This window comes from Strix aluco, chromosome 6 (genome assembly GCF_031877795.1).
Source record: "Strix aluco isolate bStrAlu1 chromosome 6, bStrAlu1.hap1, whole genome shotgun sequence".
Classification (NCBI taxonomy): domain Eukaryota; kingdom Metazoa; phylum Chordata; class Aves; order Strigiformes; family Strigidae; genus Strix; species Strix aluco.
The window spans coordinates 43,517,760-43,534,784 of record NC_133936.1 but is presented as its reverse complement, the minus strand read 5'-3'; the positions used below and the strand labels follow the sequence as shown (position 1 = coordinate 43,534,784).

At 44.3% G+C, this 17,025-nt stretch overlaps 1 protein-coding gene across 1 annotated transcript in view; it reads left to right on the top strand.

The window, feature by feature from the left end:
- NDUFA10 (NADH:ubiquinone oxidoreductase subunit A10) overlaps window positions 1-12,015 on the top strand; it is a 44,722-nt gene extending 32,707 nt beyond the window's left edge. Inside the window, exon 10 of the mRNA XM_074829854.1 lies at window positions 11,540-12,015. Within this exon, the coding sequence (XP_074685955.1) occupies window positions 11,540-11,608 (69 nt within the window). The 3' untranslated portion in view covers window positions 11,609-12,015. The remainder of the gene's footprint in view (window positions 1-11,539) is intronic.
- The last annotated feature ends 5,010 nt before the right edge of the window (window positions 12,016-17,025 follow it).

Sequence of the window (17,025 nt, the reverse complement as noted above, 5' to 3'; positions counted from 1 at the left end):
GCAGCTAACTGCTGTGCTTTTCAGTTGCGTGCACACAACTCATGCTGCCTAATAATGGTGGTTTTCGGGGATTTGCAAATTCCAGGCAGAAGCTGGGTTTTGTTCAAAATATTCATTAGTCAGAAGCAACCAAGAAGCAGGAAACACTCTTCGGAGTCCAAGATTTTAGTATGTGTGCCTTTCTGTAAAATAATGAGGTAGCCACATACAGCTCTGAATACTAGAAACTTGTTTTTTTTTTTTTTTCAAGTATATCCTCTAAATTTCTTCTGTAAGTGTTCTTTTCACATGTGAGGAGGTGGCTTTCTGCCTCCTTCTCTTACCAAGAAGTCATCTGGCAGGCTTCAGCCATTCTGTTCAGGCATTCATAAACTTCTAAAGATGCTTTTCTGGCAAGGGAAAAGTAACCTTTTAGTCAGGTTCTGTAGATCACAGAGATAAGCATGTTCATTCTTAAGTGAAGCAACATTATTTTAGGAACTGTCAGACTAGTAAAGACTTGACTACTCTTTTTTTTTTTTTTTTTCATAACAACTGCTGTATCTCTCTGCTTTCTTCCAACTGCGCACAATCCCCACGGATAATGCTCCAAACTCCATGTGTGCCCTGCGAAGCTGGAGCACTTAGGCAGATGTGTTTGCAGAGAAGACGAAAACAAATGGTTCTGTTTAATGGTATCAGTGTACTTATAATGTACTTATGTACTTCACACTCCCGAATGCTGTTGGCAAGTCCTGCTGAATCTCCTAGGGGTGGTGGAAAAAGGCTTCTTTTACGTGCATGCTCTCTTCTGTATACATAAAAGTGCAGCTGTCTAAGAGTCATATTCAAGCCATCACCTACGTCTTCACCTCTTGAAAACAAAGCCAGAGAACTTTAAAAGAGTCTTAGCTACCTCTCCCTTCACTGCAGATCATAAGGAAATGATCAGCATGTTATTTATACAAACTTTGTGCTTAAAAATACAAAAAAAACCCAGTGATCTTGCTTATCACAAAGTGTACCAGAGCTTGGAGTCCAGTACTTGCTGGTGGTTATTCAAGCACTGGAGTGGAGAATTCCTTCGCTAGAGCAGATGAAAACAAAATGGTTAAAACCTAGTCGTTTTTCTCATTTCATCAGCCCTAGCGGAAAGCTTTTATGCTAGCCCACTCACCCTGACCCTGCTTCAGGTAACCCAGCTCCTCTGTCCAGTGGCTTGCCCCACCATCTTAAACACAAGTCTAAGAAATCCTGAAGGATAAAAAGGCTATTTTCAGTAGTATGATAAAAACATCTCATGCCCTTGGATTTGTTTGTTGTTTTTTCTCCATCCTTTCTCTGGAGGGGTAAGATTGTGCAGTGGGAGGAGTATCCTAGCCTCTTTATATTTTGCTGGAATTCTTTAAGTATATGTGCTGGTGTGTATATTAAGGAAAATGACCGAATGCTTGGGCACACAGATTCTTTTTCAGACAAGACAACCCTAGGCACCTAAAACTTCCTTTGTACTAAGGCAAAATCCATAGCAAATGTATTATCTTTTGTTAGTTTAACTTACACAATTAGAAAAAAGTAAGTCAGGGATGTGTACCTTACCCTTGAAGCAGATAGTTATGATGAATTCTTTGAAGAATTTATTCCACACTCTTGAACTACCTTCAGAGACACTTCCTATCCCAGTATGACTTTGAGCTCCAGTGTGTCCAGCATGTGCCTGTGTGTAGAGTTTTCTTAGATCAGTTTTAGTTGTCATCTTTCAATCTGAAGTGTCCTTTTGCTCTCGCACTGAAATAGCGAGCCACATGCTTCCTTTCCTTTCTTTACTCTCTTACTGCTTTTCCCCACCATGCACTGGCTATTTGCTGATCCTGGCACACTTCAGCTCCCATCCATCAGCTCCTTTCCTTGATGATTTTCATTGTCCTTCTTCAAACCATCTAATTGTGCAATGTCACTTTCTGCAATGAGATAAACTTTGCATGCGTGCCATATTCACCATGTGAGGAAAGCTGAGGCTTATTTGGCCTAATAATGATTCTGTTTTGTCCATCCATGTCAGTGCAGCTCCATATTAAACAGAGACAAAATGACTGTCTCAGATTTTTCTGCCTAACGTTTAACTCATCAGGAAACCAAATAAGTATGCCACTGAAAGGTAAGAGGAGGCTCTTGTTTTATTTTCCCTACGCTTTTCCCTTGGTGGAAGACTGCTTTTGGAATACAGGGATGCTGACCGTGAGGCAAGGAAAGCTTGAGCTGGTCAAAGACCTCATTACTGCTGTGAGGTACAATCTGGCTCCCATAACTGTCTCTGACAAGTCCCTTCAGTTTGCTAGCCTAGAAGGGATTTATTTGTTTTATTCTTGGACTAGTTTTATGCTAGATTGCCAAACTGAAGGGGTTGCTGGGGTTAGGTGAATACTGGAGCTGTGGAAGGGACGTAGCAGCAGTGTGTGGTGGGGGTGGGATGGCTGCCTTTCTACAGCAGCTGCACCGACTCAACTGACTTGTCAAGCTGCATCTTTTTATCCTGCTCCTCATCCTCCTCCCTTTTGCCCCAGGACCTTGGGAGTGGGTGGCCTGCAGTCTTGCGTAGCAGCAAGTGGAGAAGAGGCAACAGGTTGCAGGGCAGGAGACTCCCATGCTTTTTCCCCAGGCTTCTTATTACCCTCTTTTTCGTAAGGATGCAGCCTTAGAAGGAGAAATCCTCAAGTGTGTAATGTCTGCCATGCCTCCAGTTATTAAGGTGGTTGCAGGGAAATAGCTGTAACACAGCGAGATTTTGAGAGACGGGAAGGTGAACCTGCAGCACTAGTAACTCTCAGCCTCACAACCCAAAAATAATAGTATTGTAAGAGCATGTATTTGTAATGTGAAAATCATAACTAGCCCAAAAGGGAGAACATTAAGGGAAGACTTTCTTCAGGTTTGACGTGGCCCAAGTTGCATGTGAAGTGCAGCCCTGACACTTCTTGGCAGCTGTGGTTGCAAGGTGCTGAAGATGACTGCTGGCAAATGGTGGGGGGGTTAGGAAGTCCTTTAGCTTTGCCATCTTCTCTGAGAGTGCAGAGCACTCCTGGCTTACACGCAAATCTCCCGTTTAAAATACCCTGAACTACAAAATAAATACTTGAGCTTTCAGGAAGCCAGAGTCTGGATCAACAACAGGGGGCGTTTGTGCCAAAATGGGGCACTGAGGTTTAATGTGGTGACACTGTGTGGTGGGGTCCTCGACATCTTGGCCTTTGGCTGCAGATTTTGGGTTACAAGAAACGCTTCAGGTTTCTAAAAAAAAAAAAAAAACCCAAAAAAACCCAACAAAAAAACAACCCATAACAAACAAACAAAAGACCCCAAACAAAACCCAACAAAACAAACACCCTTTGACCTATTCTACTTGTGTGCACAGAGGACATTACCCATGCATACATATAAAGTAAAACTGCAGCAATAAGCCTTATCTAAGCCATGAATCATCTTCCATGGTACTCTTGCCTTTGTGGAAGTAGGGAGGTTAGGATATCTTTGTTCTCCATGTTTCTGATTGTTACCATAGCGGCTGTCTTTGATACAATCTTCTGTTTTCTCTCTCCTGCCATTTTTTCTTGGCTTGATGAAGATTTCGGTTTTTTAGGATCAAGGTCTCTCTTCCTAATTCTTGTTTTAATGGTGGTTTTTGACAGCTGTAATGACCAGCCCTGTCAGCTTTTGAGTCCAGGAAGGAATGAAAGCAGACACACAATAAATTAGGAAAGGCTTAATTTAAGGGTTTTTTTTCTGCTTTATCTCTGCAAAATATTTTTAGCCCTTTCTAAAGTAACAAGATGTTGCCTGGCTAAATATTGGTAAGACCAGAAGAACCTGAAGAATAATTAAACCTAGGAATGACAAAGTTGTTCCTGAAGGGCACCTGGAAAAGGTGGGAATAGGCACGTGATCTCCTCCTCTTCCCAACCTTTCCACTCCTCCTTCACTCTCACTGATCTTGTATGTACAGAGGGAGCGTGAGAGCAGCCCCTCTTTTGCTTTAGAAACGTCTCTATGCTGCTTCCCTTAAAATATCATGGGCATTTGGCAGGGATATCTGTCCCAGATACAGCAGGGGGGAAGGAACCTGAGAGACCTTGGGACTATCTCAAATCTTGATCTTGGTAGTTGTGTCTGGTTTGTTTTAGATGACAGACCATGCTGTCCCAGGCACTGGGTACCTACGTAAATCAAAAAGACAGTAAAATCCCAATGGCATTAAAATAATCCATTTCAAACTTGACAGTCTGCCACTGATCCCTGTGAAAGAAAACACTTTTTTTTGTGGGAACACATCCTCCTCTACTAAACCCCTCTCAATCCCATACCCATGTAGGAATGTAATCTCCAGGCTAGACTTCTATTAAATAACAAAAAAAAATAACAAAAACAAAACTGAAGAAACAACAAAAACACAACCCAAGGAAAATAGCTCAGAAGAAAGATCTTTTGTTAGTGATTAAGCAAAGTGGAGAAAAGTTGCGGGTGAACTGCTCCAACTCCGCTCTTCCGCATCTCCTAGGAAACTTTAATTAAAAAATACAAACCAACCCTCAGAGGACAGTTTCATCGTGGTATCTTGTATTGAAAATTATGCTCTAGATCAGGAAAAGGTTTTGGCGAATCTGTAAGAAGGATAGTTGGATTCATTTTTCGCTCTCCCTGCTTTGCTCCAGCTTCTCCGTGGTAACATCTCCATGGGTCTTAATCTGTGAAATAGTGTCAGTTTGAGGTGCTTTAACTGCGCTGGGTGGTGGTACAGCTTTGGTTGGGATGGCATTAGTGTATGATCTTCCTTGTTTCCTGATAGCATTTTTATGCTGAGAAGTGCTTTTGGGCTTTTTAATGTAGAACTGACTTCGCTAAGACCTGCTGCTACCTTGAGTAATGTAACGAGGAAAGCTTTTGTGAGAAGGCTTCTGCGTTTCACCTGTCGGTTAAAAAAGCAAGCCTACAGTTAGGATAACACTTCATCTGGCTTGGATATAGCTACCTGGCTTTTTCCTGTGGTGGGTTTGCACTCTGTAGTGGATAACTGGCATTTCTAATGTATTTAAGAAAAAACAAAGTAGATATTCTGTCACTCAGGCATGTAGGCACTGTGGAAAAAAGCTGCAACAAAATATTTAGCTGTACCCTGTTGTTTCCTTATTCTTGGCTGTCTTACAAATGCAAGGCTGGAGATACACGTTAGATTGTTTATGGTGTTTGTAGTTGTTCAAATTGTCACAAATTCATTTCTACAAATCAGATTCCTGCTTAAACTCATTTATGTTGTTTGAAATAAAAACTACTTACGCTTTAAAGAAATATGCTGTGTCCTCCTTATGGACACTTCTCTTTCCAAAAGATTTCTACTGTCTTGTCTGTTTTAATGAATGAATGAAGGGTAGGACAACATTCATTGAACAATTTGAGCAAATTGGAAATGTGTTAACCTCAGTTCAGTAAAGCTTTTGAGTACTCTTCTTACTTTGGCTATAATGAATGTTAACAGCATTAAGATTTTTGGTTGAGTAAAGAATAGCAGGAGTCAAGCTGTAAGCAAACATCTATCTATGCCAGTCCTTTGGAAACCAAACCATATACACTTTGAATGTCTGTTGGGGGCGGGGGGGGGTGGTATTACACCACCCTCCCTTTTTTGCTCTGGAACATAGGAACCAAGTCCTTCCAGAACACAGCCAATATATGAAGCTACATGTTCCTAGATTCTCTCGGATTTTAGCTGTGTGCCCAACAACAAACACTGACAACAAACTTCTGGAAGTTGGGATTTCTACTGGAAAAAGCAGTAGTCTTTGCTAACAGCAGTGATGGAAGGTGCTATTATTATGCCTGTTATAAACAGCCACTAAATGACAAGGTTTGGATATTGATGAATGAGCCCATGCTTGTAGAGTAATGACTCCGTTTTTAAGTGCTTTTTGATCAGCACTGCTCAAAACATGCTATTTATAGATCTATCTTAGCTGTGAAGCCCAGCCATTAGTAGAAAGCAGCACAGGAATAAAAGGAAAAAATGGTAATTCTTTTTGCTTCTGAAATGTTGGAAAACAAGACAGGCTCTAAACTGATGGATGTAGACCTTTTCAGATTATTAAAACTCTCCAGAGCTCTACCTGTACATGTCTGGTTTGAAATTATTTTGAGGAGCTATGAAATGCAGCCACAGCCTATAGCAAACAGCTGGCTGAAGCTGTTTGTTGCTATTCTGCAGCCTATACCACTTTATAGGGCTTTTCATCATGTTTATAGTTTTGACAGACACTTCTGTGGCAGAGTTCTTAATTTAACTGATGAGATGATCTTGTTTTCATCTTTTTATTGACGTTCTTTTAAAGTTAAGCAGTTTCATTCCTTTGAGCTGGCTCTACCTTTGGGTACAGTTCACTTCATTAGTTTCATGCTCTGTGTGGTGGATTTTATCACATACTTCTTGAGCTAATCCTTGCCTGCCAACTTTTAAGTTCTGCACAGTGTAATGCAGCAGACCAGAACTTGATTCTCAGTCTCATCCATTTCCATGGAGTGGAAAAATCTCTTACTTGACAGTGACCTTGCAGGAGCTCACACTTACCTCCTGCTGCAGGGATGTGTGTGAGCTGTTGGGCTTGTCTAGTGGGATCTCTGTTCCTGTTTGCTTGTTCAGTGCTGCTTCAGTTGTAAGCTCTTGAGAGCAGAGACCTAATTCTTGTCTTGCAAAGTATGTGTCTAGGTGGCTGCTGTGATAACAGCGTGGCTTTTATTATTCTTCCTGGGAAAGATGGTTCAACCTTGGTGTGATAGTCAACTGCTTTCTCTGCCACTTGGTGCTGGACAAACCTGTTGGTGGCTCCATAGGTCTCCTTGGGCTGATGTTAATGAAGAACCTGAGAGGGTCTGAAGGGATTTATTTGACCCTGTATGCTATTCCTATGCCTGTGGAAATGTGCTGTTAATAATTAATCATGCATAATAGGTTGTGCTACTATTATTTTGAACGTAGCCATTAAGTTATATAAGTTATATATAACCAAGTTCTTTGGTCTTACTCAAGTGTGATTTGAAGGTAACACACGTGGAGCATTCACGTGAACGTGCCAGCCACTTGCAAATGATGTGGCCTTGCTGATTTTCATTATAGTTCTGACTGGGAAACTTATAATGCACAAGTCTTGCGGAAAATGCAAGTCACTTCCAAGTTCTTGCCTGGTTTCCTATCAAGACTGCCTAAATTTTGTGTCAGCAGTATCCTTCAGCAAGGAGTCCTTCAAACTATTGGCTTTGATGGCACCTGTATCTTGTACTGGAAGAGACAGTGAATATTCAGTCCCTCTTTGTGTTCTCCCAGCTACTGGCAAGTTATGCAGAGTTTTTTCCTATCTATGTTCCATCATCTCTTTTTCTAGGCTGGACTGTTTACTTCTGGCTGCAATACCAGCAGATTCAGGGCTGGCCACTTGTTCCCATCCCTGCCCTTGTGCTGGCTAGGCAGCCCTGGGCAGAACAGGCTGGGAACTTCAGCTGGGTGTGGTTTGCAGCACCCAACTTAACTATTTGTTGTCACCGAAAGAAGCACATCCTACCACTTGCCTTGCATCCCCAGATCTTCCCTGGTGCTCCCACCACTCTTCTTTCCAGTGGTCTGGTATGTGTTTGGCTGACTGAGCTTGCAGAGTCACCGAAAACGCACCCAGCCAGAAGGAGCGAATAGCTTCTTGCTGGGCGAGAGGGTTGATTGAGCTTGTGGAACGATCCAGCAAAGCTGCAGAGCTGGCTTGGAGTGTGCAGCAGAGAGATGAGAGGATGGGTACTGTAGGACCTCTTTTTGTTGGCATCATGCTTATTCAGTCCATTCAGCCACGCTGTGTGACATCGCGGCAACACTTTTTATTTGGCCGTTTTAATCCAGGCTCCTCGTGATGCTGAGCAAATGCTTGTTCTGGCAGGAGGTGGGCATGCGAGGAGCTGGAGGAAGGGCAGAAGACCACAAGAACAGAAATGACTCCTGTTCCAGTATTTTTCCAAGTGCTCAATAAGTACTAAAAGATCACCAGCTTCCTCCCCTCTGGGGTAGACCTGCCTTGTTCCTAGCTGTGCAGCTCTTTTACTACGGTCACAGCTGTAAAATAGGAGCTTTGAAGAGCCCATTCTTGGGAAGTCGTCTGTGTTACTTGTATTTTGTGCAGATGGCGTGCAGAACATAAATTCACATCATTCTGCTTGCTAGGTAATATGGGATTTGTTTACTGTGCCTTCCTCTTCCCATTTTTTTTTTGGCTCTTTTGAAAGCTTGGCTGTAACATATCCCAAAACTCGACTGCTTTTGCCAAGGCCCACTGTGAACGATGGAGTATGGATGAATACTTATTATAAAATTTGCTTTGATGTATTGCATGTCTTTAACCAAAGGCACATGGGGAATTTGTTTTGGACAATGAATTTGAATTCTGTTGGGATTGATATTGTATCTTTTAAAGACAGCAGATTTACCCAGAAACGAAATTGTAAACTCCTGTATTTTCTCAGAGAGCTCCTGTTGCTTTAATAATCTAGTTATCTGGGAATCTCTTGAAGTATCAAAGGGCCAATTATGTGCTGCCTGGAGAGGACTAGGGAGAGCTGTTTTTGTGCTAGAATTAATAGATACAGGCTGGTCACAGGAGGTCTGATGTCCTCCCTACCTCACCACTGTAAGTTTGCAGGACAGAGATAGTAATCATTTATTTTCATCTCACATCTCTTTGCTCAGCAGGAGTAACTCTTTAACAGGACTGCATGGTTTCTTCTGATATTTAGACGAGACATTAAAGATGACTTTAATTTAAAAACCTTAGAAAAACTAGTCACGAATGGCTTGTAATGGCTTGTGACAGGGCAGGGTGGGGAATGTCTCACAAAGGAGGTAGGAGTCTTCTGTTAGCCTGATGTTTTAGGGAAAGAAGTGCCTTATTTTCTGACCTTCAGATTAAAAAAATGAACACCCCCCCTCCCCTTGCTTAGAACAACAGGCTTCATCCTGGATTAAATAGCTGGTTTTGTGACCTGAGTATAGATTTCATCAAGACTGGGTCTTGCTTCTCTCTGCAGGGGCAACTGTCTCAAACAGGATACTCTTACAGTTTTTTGAAAGGAAAAATCATCAGGACAAGTCAGGGGTCTTGTGTGAAATCAGTGTTTGTGTGGAGATGAGCAGATGATCTGTGCTTAATTATTTGTACAGACTGCCAGCAGATAGCTTATTTTTAAAGGAAGAGTTTTGTTATAGCATCTTTGCTTGCTTCAGACTTTCTCACAGAACTAATTTGCTTTTTCATGGTGGTTTGCTTCTTGATTCCAGTATTGTATCTCAAAGGTGAACACTGTGTTCCCTCTCTTTCATTCCTGGGGATAGGAAGAGAGGTTCTGGAAATAGACTCTGCTTTTGGAGCTAGGACGTAACCATCTCTGGCATTCCAGGTTATGGTCAGTACTTTCCAAAGGGAACTGCTTTAACATCTGAGACTCAGAGGTTGAAACGCATCTACATCTGTTTCCTCCATAGGATCACTAGATCAGAGTAATTGCCAAAGTAGGTACTTTATGCACTCATCCTGTCGCTGGCAGGTTTTGTTCCTGTGGCTTAGTGAACTGGTGGGTATGGAGCCTGCTTTATGTTTATTCAGGCTGAAACTGCACTAAAAATTTGTGTTGCTTTTGCAAAGCAAGTTGTTAGGAGATGATTTTGATGACAGCGTTGTTGGCACACTCGTGGTGAGTCTTGTGTCACATAAAGTGTGCTTTTGCTGACCTGATGCAGCCCGCTTGGCCTGGAGGAGTGCTTTCCTTGCCTGCAGAGAGAGCACGTACACTGTGTAAGGGGAATTTGCTATTTTAACCGTACTGGCATGCTTTCTCTGGTAGTCTTGTGTGCTGCGTCTGTAATCCCTTAAAATGGCTGCTACTTAAACAGCCTCTTTTCCTAAATCTTTAAAACTGAAGGTAGAACGGATTGGCCACTGAATTTTTGTCTGCAATGCTGCCTGAATGCTTTTGCAGCAGGCTGAGGGGGCCAGGCTTGGCTTTCCGTCCTGGTGCATGATCCACACAGCTGTGCGTGTCCTCTTCCTCGTGAACCCTTGGGGAAAGCTTTGGTTGTGGAACATAAGTTTGGTTGGCTAGATGGACTACCAGGGAGGGGGTTGTGTGCTTCAGTGTCTCATGTCCTTTCACAGACTTGAGGGTAACAGATCTTCCTCTCTAGGTCTAGACACAACTCCTTGAACTCACAAATACCAAGACTGTTTAGGCTACTGCTGTTCACCTCCATTAGCTCTCATCTCAGTGATAATTTGCTTTCCCTTCCTGGTGAGGGTGTAGACCATCCAGCTTTCCTCTGATATCCTTCTCCCAGTGCTCCAGTATATCTGATGTCCCCCTCCCAGTGCTCCAGTTCATCCAGCCTTTCCCTCTGCAATGCGTGTCTTGGTTTGCGAGGCTCAAACTGCTCCTTGCATGATCCTCTTGTGACCTGGACAACCAGCCTAAGCTCTTGAAACGCTGCCAGAAGGAAAGGCTTCCTGCTGCGGTCCCCAGCCCTCTCCTGTCTCGTGTACGGTGAGGTGCAGCGAACTGTACGGAGGGGTGACTTCGTATGGCAGCACTGTGGTTCCTTGAGCCCTGGTTTGGGAACCACAGGTACGGAAGGGTTGGTCAGGCTAACATCTGTGTCCGAGCTGCCTAGGTGGAGGCTGCTGCCAGCAGCATTAAGGGTCCGTGCAGAAGAGTTGCAGCCTGAAAGATCAGTGAGGTTCAGAGGCAGCAAGTGAAGGCTGTTGCTTAGGTCCCAGGGTACTTGTGAAATTTGGGTAGGGGGTTCAAGAAACTTCATTTTTTCTAGCAAGTAGTGGTTTCTGGCTTTGCTTATGAAGACAGGCAGCTATTGCTTTTGCTTTAAGGAAGTTAAGTTCAGCTCTTGAAGGCTAAATATTGAATTTCAGTTGAATGGCTGTTGTGGTTTGACCTCAGAGGGCAACTGAGCACCATGCAGCTGCTCACTCCTCCCTCCCCTACTACCAAAAAAAACCCCTGCAAACCAGGACAATGGTTTAATTTAATGTAGTAATTAACTCAGTATTTCATGCATGAAATTTTTCATGTATTTAATAACATGTACCTATTTTGGCATGAGATTCTACTGACTGATTCAATTCCTCTACTACATACTACAGTTAAAGGGGTCTTCTCTTACTAAAACTGGAAACAAGGGTGTGTGGGGGAGAAGAGTTGGATGCATCCAGATGGAATATGCTGTTGTACTGTTGAGATTATTAGCCTAGTTTTCATATGTATTACGGCATAGTGTTTTTGGTGGGTCCCCCCTTCAGCTGCACAGCTCAGTTTTTTTTCAAAGGGACTGTTTTTTCTGTGAGTTTTAATCATTAGGTTGTAAAAACATATTTCATGTTGCACTTATGCAGATACCATGAGGCACTTCATAAAGAATCTAAAAATTTCCATAAAGAATGAAAAGAGACATTTTTCTGACTGAACTTTCTGTTTTCTCTAGCTTCCTGGTCGCAATTATAGGCAAGGCTACAATGCTGATGTTGGTGACAAGTGGATCTGGCTGAAATGAAATCTACTCCCTAGGAGTCCTAACCACGATGGACCACAGAACTTGAGTGAAGAAGCAGCTGAGTTCAGTTTGCCTGCTCCACATCAATTGTGTAGTGTGAAGAAAATGCTGGTTAAATCATCTTCCAGCTACAGAATAAGACAATAGACTCCTAGAAGGGAAATCACTTTATTCTGGTTTGTTCTTCACTGATGAATTCAGGGTGCTTTGTCTTTAGATGTCAGTCAATGTGTGATAGTAAAGTGATCTGGTATTACAGGGGCAGACTTGATCTTCAGACCAGACCTTCAGATCATTGCTGAACTTTCTCTTCATCAAGACTGTGGCATATTATTATACAGGATTATTGTTGTTTTGTTAAATCAAGAGAAATTAAACTTGTATCCTCCTGGCTCTTGCAAAGTGAATTTCTTGCTCTGTCATGCATGATGCTGTATTAGTTTCATTAGAAGAGTGCACATGCTAAAAAAAAAAACAAAAACGCACTTGCATCATTTTCTGAAAGCCTCTTACTGGACATGAGCATCAAAGCAGGCAAGGGTAAGGAAGTTCATTGAGAGAAGAAAATAAGTGTTGATCTCTATTTAAGCAGCAAAATATCTGTGCTTAGAAGTGTAAAAAGATACTCAAAATAACTGCTAGCAATTGTACTCATAGCTTCTTCCTCTGAATGGATTCTATAGATCAAAATTGTTGCATATAAAAGACAAACATAATTATTTTGCAAGTCCCTGAAAGTCCAAGCTGGAGTTCTTTTTAAAGAAATGATTCATTTGGTATTAGTTAGTCACAGAAATGAGGCACCTTGGCCTTGGTTCAAGCAATGCTGTCCAGATTTAGTCTGCAGTAATTCTGCGTTTCCAGCAAGGGGCTAACTACTTCAATCACTCAGTAAAAGTGCTGCCAGGCATTCCAGTATTCAGGGCAATGCCTTTGATTTAAGCAGCCAGGTCTTGCCCATGCCCCTTCCCATATCAAAACTAGTATGAAAAGATTCCTTTAACAAGAGCTTTGGGGGTCTGGTTAGATACTGAAATGAATGAGCAGTGGGATAGAAATGTGGCTCTTCTCACTGATCTGTTAGCTCTCTCTTTTCATGTTTTATGGCTTTAGAGAGTTTCCCTTCTGGTTGCAAAAGGACTGACTGTTTTGGTGCCACTGTGCCACCCCACACTAATGCAGCTGGTGGCTTCACAATGATGTGCAAGTGTTGGAGTTTAAGGCCAGCATAGTGCCTTGGACTTGTGTGGAAATGCAGCAGAACTGGTGTAGTCAGTCCTGCAAGGCTGTGTGTTTTTTTTGAACTGTTGCAAGATCTTTGAGTTTTCACGTTCCAGAGGGTGGTTGTCAGAGCCGTGGACCTATGGGTGTTGCAGCTCAGCAGTCTGCTTCCTTATCTTGTGTCTCTCCCAGGAAGGTGCATCTTAGTGTTCTTATGCCTGAGGACTTGTACCCCTGTGCTCGGCACTGGTGAGTCCGAGGCCGCACCTCGATGACTGTGTTCAGTTTTGGGCCCCTCACTCCAAAAAGGCCATTGAATGACTTGAGTGTGTCCAGAGAAGGGCAACGGAGCTGGTGCGGGGTCTGGAGCACAGGTCTGATGGGGAGCGGCTGAGGGAACTGGGGGGGTTTAGTGTGGAGAAGAGGAGGCTGAGGGGAGACCTCCTGGCCCTCTACAACTCCCTGAAAGGAGGGTGCAGAGAGGGGGGATGAGTCTCTTGAGCCAAGGAACAAGCGCCAGGACCAGAGGGAATGGCCTCAAGCTGTGCCAGGGCAGGGTCAGACTGGCTCTTAGGAAGTATTTCTTTGCAGAAGGGGTTGTTGGGTGTTGGAATGGGCTGCCCAGGGCAGGGGGGGAGTCCCCATCCCTGGAGGGGTTGAAGAGTCGGGTTGACCCAGCGCTGAGGGATCTGGTGGAGTTGAGAACGGTCAGTGTGAGGTTCATGGTTGGACTGGAGGATCTTTGAGGGCTTTTCCAACTGAGATGATTCTGTGAGGTGAAATGAACATCTGCTGTGGCTTTAGGTTCCCTGTGGAGTAGTCCAGATCTGTTTTTACAGGTGTCCCCCATCTCAGTATTGCTGTGTTCTCCAGGTGCTGTAATTCACTTGGCAATGTGTGTGCAACCTGATGTTGGATCTCCTAGAAAGGTGTTTTGTGCTGTGTGTGGTGCTAGTGAAGCTGTTGTGTTCAACTTTGCCATAGTGGGGCAAGTGGGGTGCAGAGCATTTTGAAGAGCTTTCCCTGCCTGCTCCAGCAGCACACTGAGAGCTGAGCTTTGAATGTAAAGGAGTTTAATTCCAGTCAGGAAAAGCAGTGTTGGCTTCTATAGCAAGCAGTGTGGTATGACAAAATGCGTGTTGAGCATACTTTCTTATCCTGGTTTTAACTCTGCTTTAAAAGTAAAACTGTTTATAAACTAAATCTGTGAAGGAAATAACTTTCTCTCCCCTTGCTGTAGGAAGGAGTGTTAGCTGTGTTTTTCTCTCCCCTCCTTCCCACTCCAACACCTCAAAAAAACATCTCTTAGCAGACCAGCTGTAAAATTTTTGGCTTTTGAAGACTGTGCTGTGCTAGTTGGATGAATTTATCTCCAGTTCTTTGTTAGATTGGGAAAGATAAAATGGCTCAAGTCCTCTCCACGCCTCTGTGTAGGTGCGCATGTGATATCATCTGTGGTCAGTCCTCTTATTCTATTGCCTGTGTTAATGCATGGGGAAGTTTGCCTCTTGCCCGTCGTGTCCTGTGCTTGATTCTGCCTGCTTTAGGAAGGCAGATTCCCTGGGAACAGTGGCATTTCATTTATAGTCATTGGCCACGTTTTATGGGCAGAACTACCAGCTTTCCCAATGGCTGCAGTTGGTCAGTCCAGAAGTCCAGCGACTTAACTCCCTCTTGGGTTCACTTCTTGGTTGCACAGGAGGGGTGAAAGGAAAGAGGAGGTGGGTGGGAGTGGGTCTTGTCACAAAAACAAAGGCTTGACATGCTGCAGCCTCAGATGAGGTGGTGAAGATTGCCTCTCAGCCTTAGGAACCTGTGATTTCATGCCAATGCTTGTCCCACTCTAAAAACTTGGCTTACTGCATTTCAGATTTATTCTCTTAACCATCCCCCTCTGACCTTTGCTGTGGTTGACTGGTGCATGTTTCTGCTTTCTCAGTATGTCCATTAATAGCTTCCTCGTCAGCTGGGGGACAGCTGAAACTGTCTGGGGTGTGACAAGGTCAGCCTCTCTGCTGAAGATACCTGTGTGTGTCTGAGCCTCCTCGAGCTTTGCACTTCAGCTTGAGGTACTGCTTCCTCACCTGCCCCTACCTACCTTGTGCTCTTAAGCAGTGACATTTGGCCCAGGCCTAACAATTAAGAGATCCAGTGAGTTTCTTCTTCCCCTTCTTCCTTCAAGGTGTAGCTCTCATCTTTTAGTAGCATTGAGGTTTGGATATTAACCATGCTGCTTCAGTTCTGCAAAAGGGAAGAGCCTCTGCAGTGAAAGAGAGGATGTGCATTGCTGTGCCCCCACCACAGGCAAAGATTCAAACGAATCCCTTCTGTTGGAAGAGCTTGCTGAGCAAGTGTAATTTAGGTGCACAACAAATTCCAGCTGGCTTTGAATGCTGTTTACAAAAGACTGGGCAAAATGAATCATTTGTGCAAAAGTTAATGGAAGCAACCAGAGCAGAGTGTGCGGGTGGGACGGCACACCGTAACCTGATGGGTTGCTCTCCAGAAATGGGCCTGCTCAGGTTTAGTGTAAACTGAACGTCTGTGGAGAACCTCAAAAGCCATCTGCGTTCAAGGAGGTCTTGGAGGAAAAGGAGGTCCAAAGACCAGTGAGAAGGATTGACTCTCCTCCATGTGTTCATGGCCTTCAGTTGACTTGCATGTGATCTTGGCAAGCTTCTTGGAGGCGCGTGGCCTGGGGAGCTCCTGTCTGTGTTGGTCAAAACTGAGCCCATCTGACAGTGTTGCCTCCCATGACCCTGCTTAGCTCATATGCGAAATGAGTGTTTTATAAACCACTGGTTGAACGATGGGCTAGGCATTCAAGACTGCATCCTCTGCTTTCCTTGGGGCTGAAGGGAGGTAAGGTCTAGGTTTCCCTGGCAGAAAGGTGCAGCTCTGGGATGCCAGCTTGTCTTTCTGCTGTGCTGGTGACAAGATGCCATGTCTCAGTCTTGCTGCAGTGATGAGCAAAGCCTTGGCCACCCAAGAGACTGCTTTGCTCCAGTTTTGGTGGTGTTGGTTGGAGATAATCTATTACGCTAGAGAAAGGAGCTCATACCAGAGAACTTTCCTGGGAAAGGGAAATTATTTCCCCTTGCAGTCGCTCAGGAAGAAGCACTTAATTTGTTCTGACCCTTTTAACCCTGATAGGAGGGCAATATTCATTACATAGCCGCTGCTCGGATAGCGTCACGGGCGGCAGGATGGCATGGAACTTGCAGGTTCTGCTCTGGTTCCCAGCTTTTTAAGTCTTGATTTGCTAAATACATATTCACAGTGAGATCAAAACAAGCGTGTTGCCTGCTGGTGCTGTGTAATTCCTCTGCAGGTGCTGGAGCCCAGCCTAGCTGCTTCTAGTTGATAGGACCACTCCTGCCGGTGTTCTCTACCCTCCCAAACAAAAAGGACAGGTACAAATGATACCCAAATTTTTACATGCCTGAGAACTTCATCTCAATTAGCTTAGTGGGTACTGAGCGTCTTCAAAGATAGCCAGGCATTGAAATCCGTGGCAGCCGCTGCAGTTCCCTCCGGGAGAGGCAGACGCCACACCTCATTCCTCCACCTGCTTGTGGATCAGCAGTTGGCGGAGCATGGCCTGGAGACACAATCCCAGACAGTGGTGCTGCACGGGGGATAAAGGCTGCATCTGCTGGTTGGCGTGCGGGCTGCTGCGCCGGCGGGAGAGCCTTCCCAGGCCTCGGCTGGGTCTCTGCACACAGGCATGAGCTGGAGGAATGTCAGTGCGTGGCCAAGGAGGGATTGCTGGTGGAGCTGGCTGCGTGTGGGGTTGCTGGCATGCCAGATGGGAGTGTGCTTCTCCCAGCTGTGGGCTAAAAGTTGTGGCAGAGCAAGGGGTTTTGGTTTTTCTGGGTTCCTTATCTCGCTGCTTCAGGTGGCCTTTCAGTGCTCGCGGGGCTCTGGCAGAAAGTGGGGAACCAGCTCTCGGGGTGGATGGTGTTGTGCTGCATTATGGTGCCAGAATAGCACAGAATGCCCCTCTGCCTTTCAAGAAGTGGGATGTAAGTGTGATAGATTGAGCCACTGATGTACAGGTTTGCTCTCTTCTGGTTCTGCTTCTTGCTTACAAGGCTGGTCCAAACAGATTGCTACTTTGTGTGGAAGCTTATTTCCTTTTTAGGAATCAAATTCTTACATGCAAAGTTCACAGAGTTTGTTGTGTGAAAGGGAAC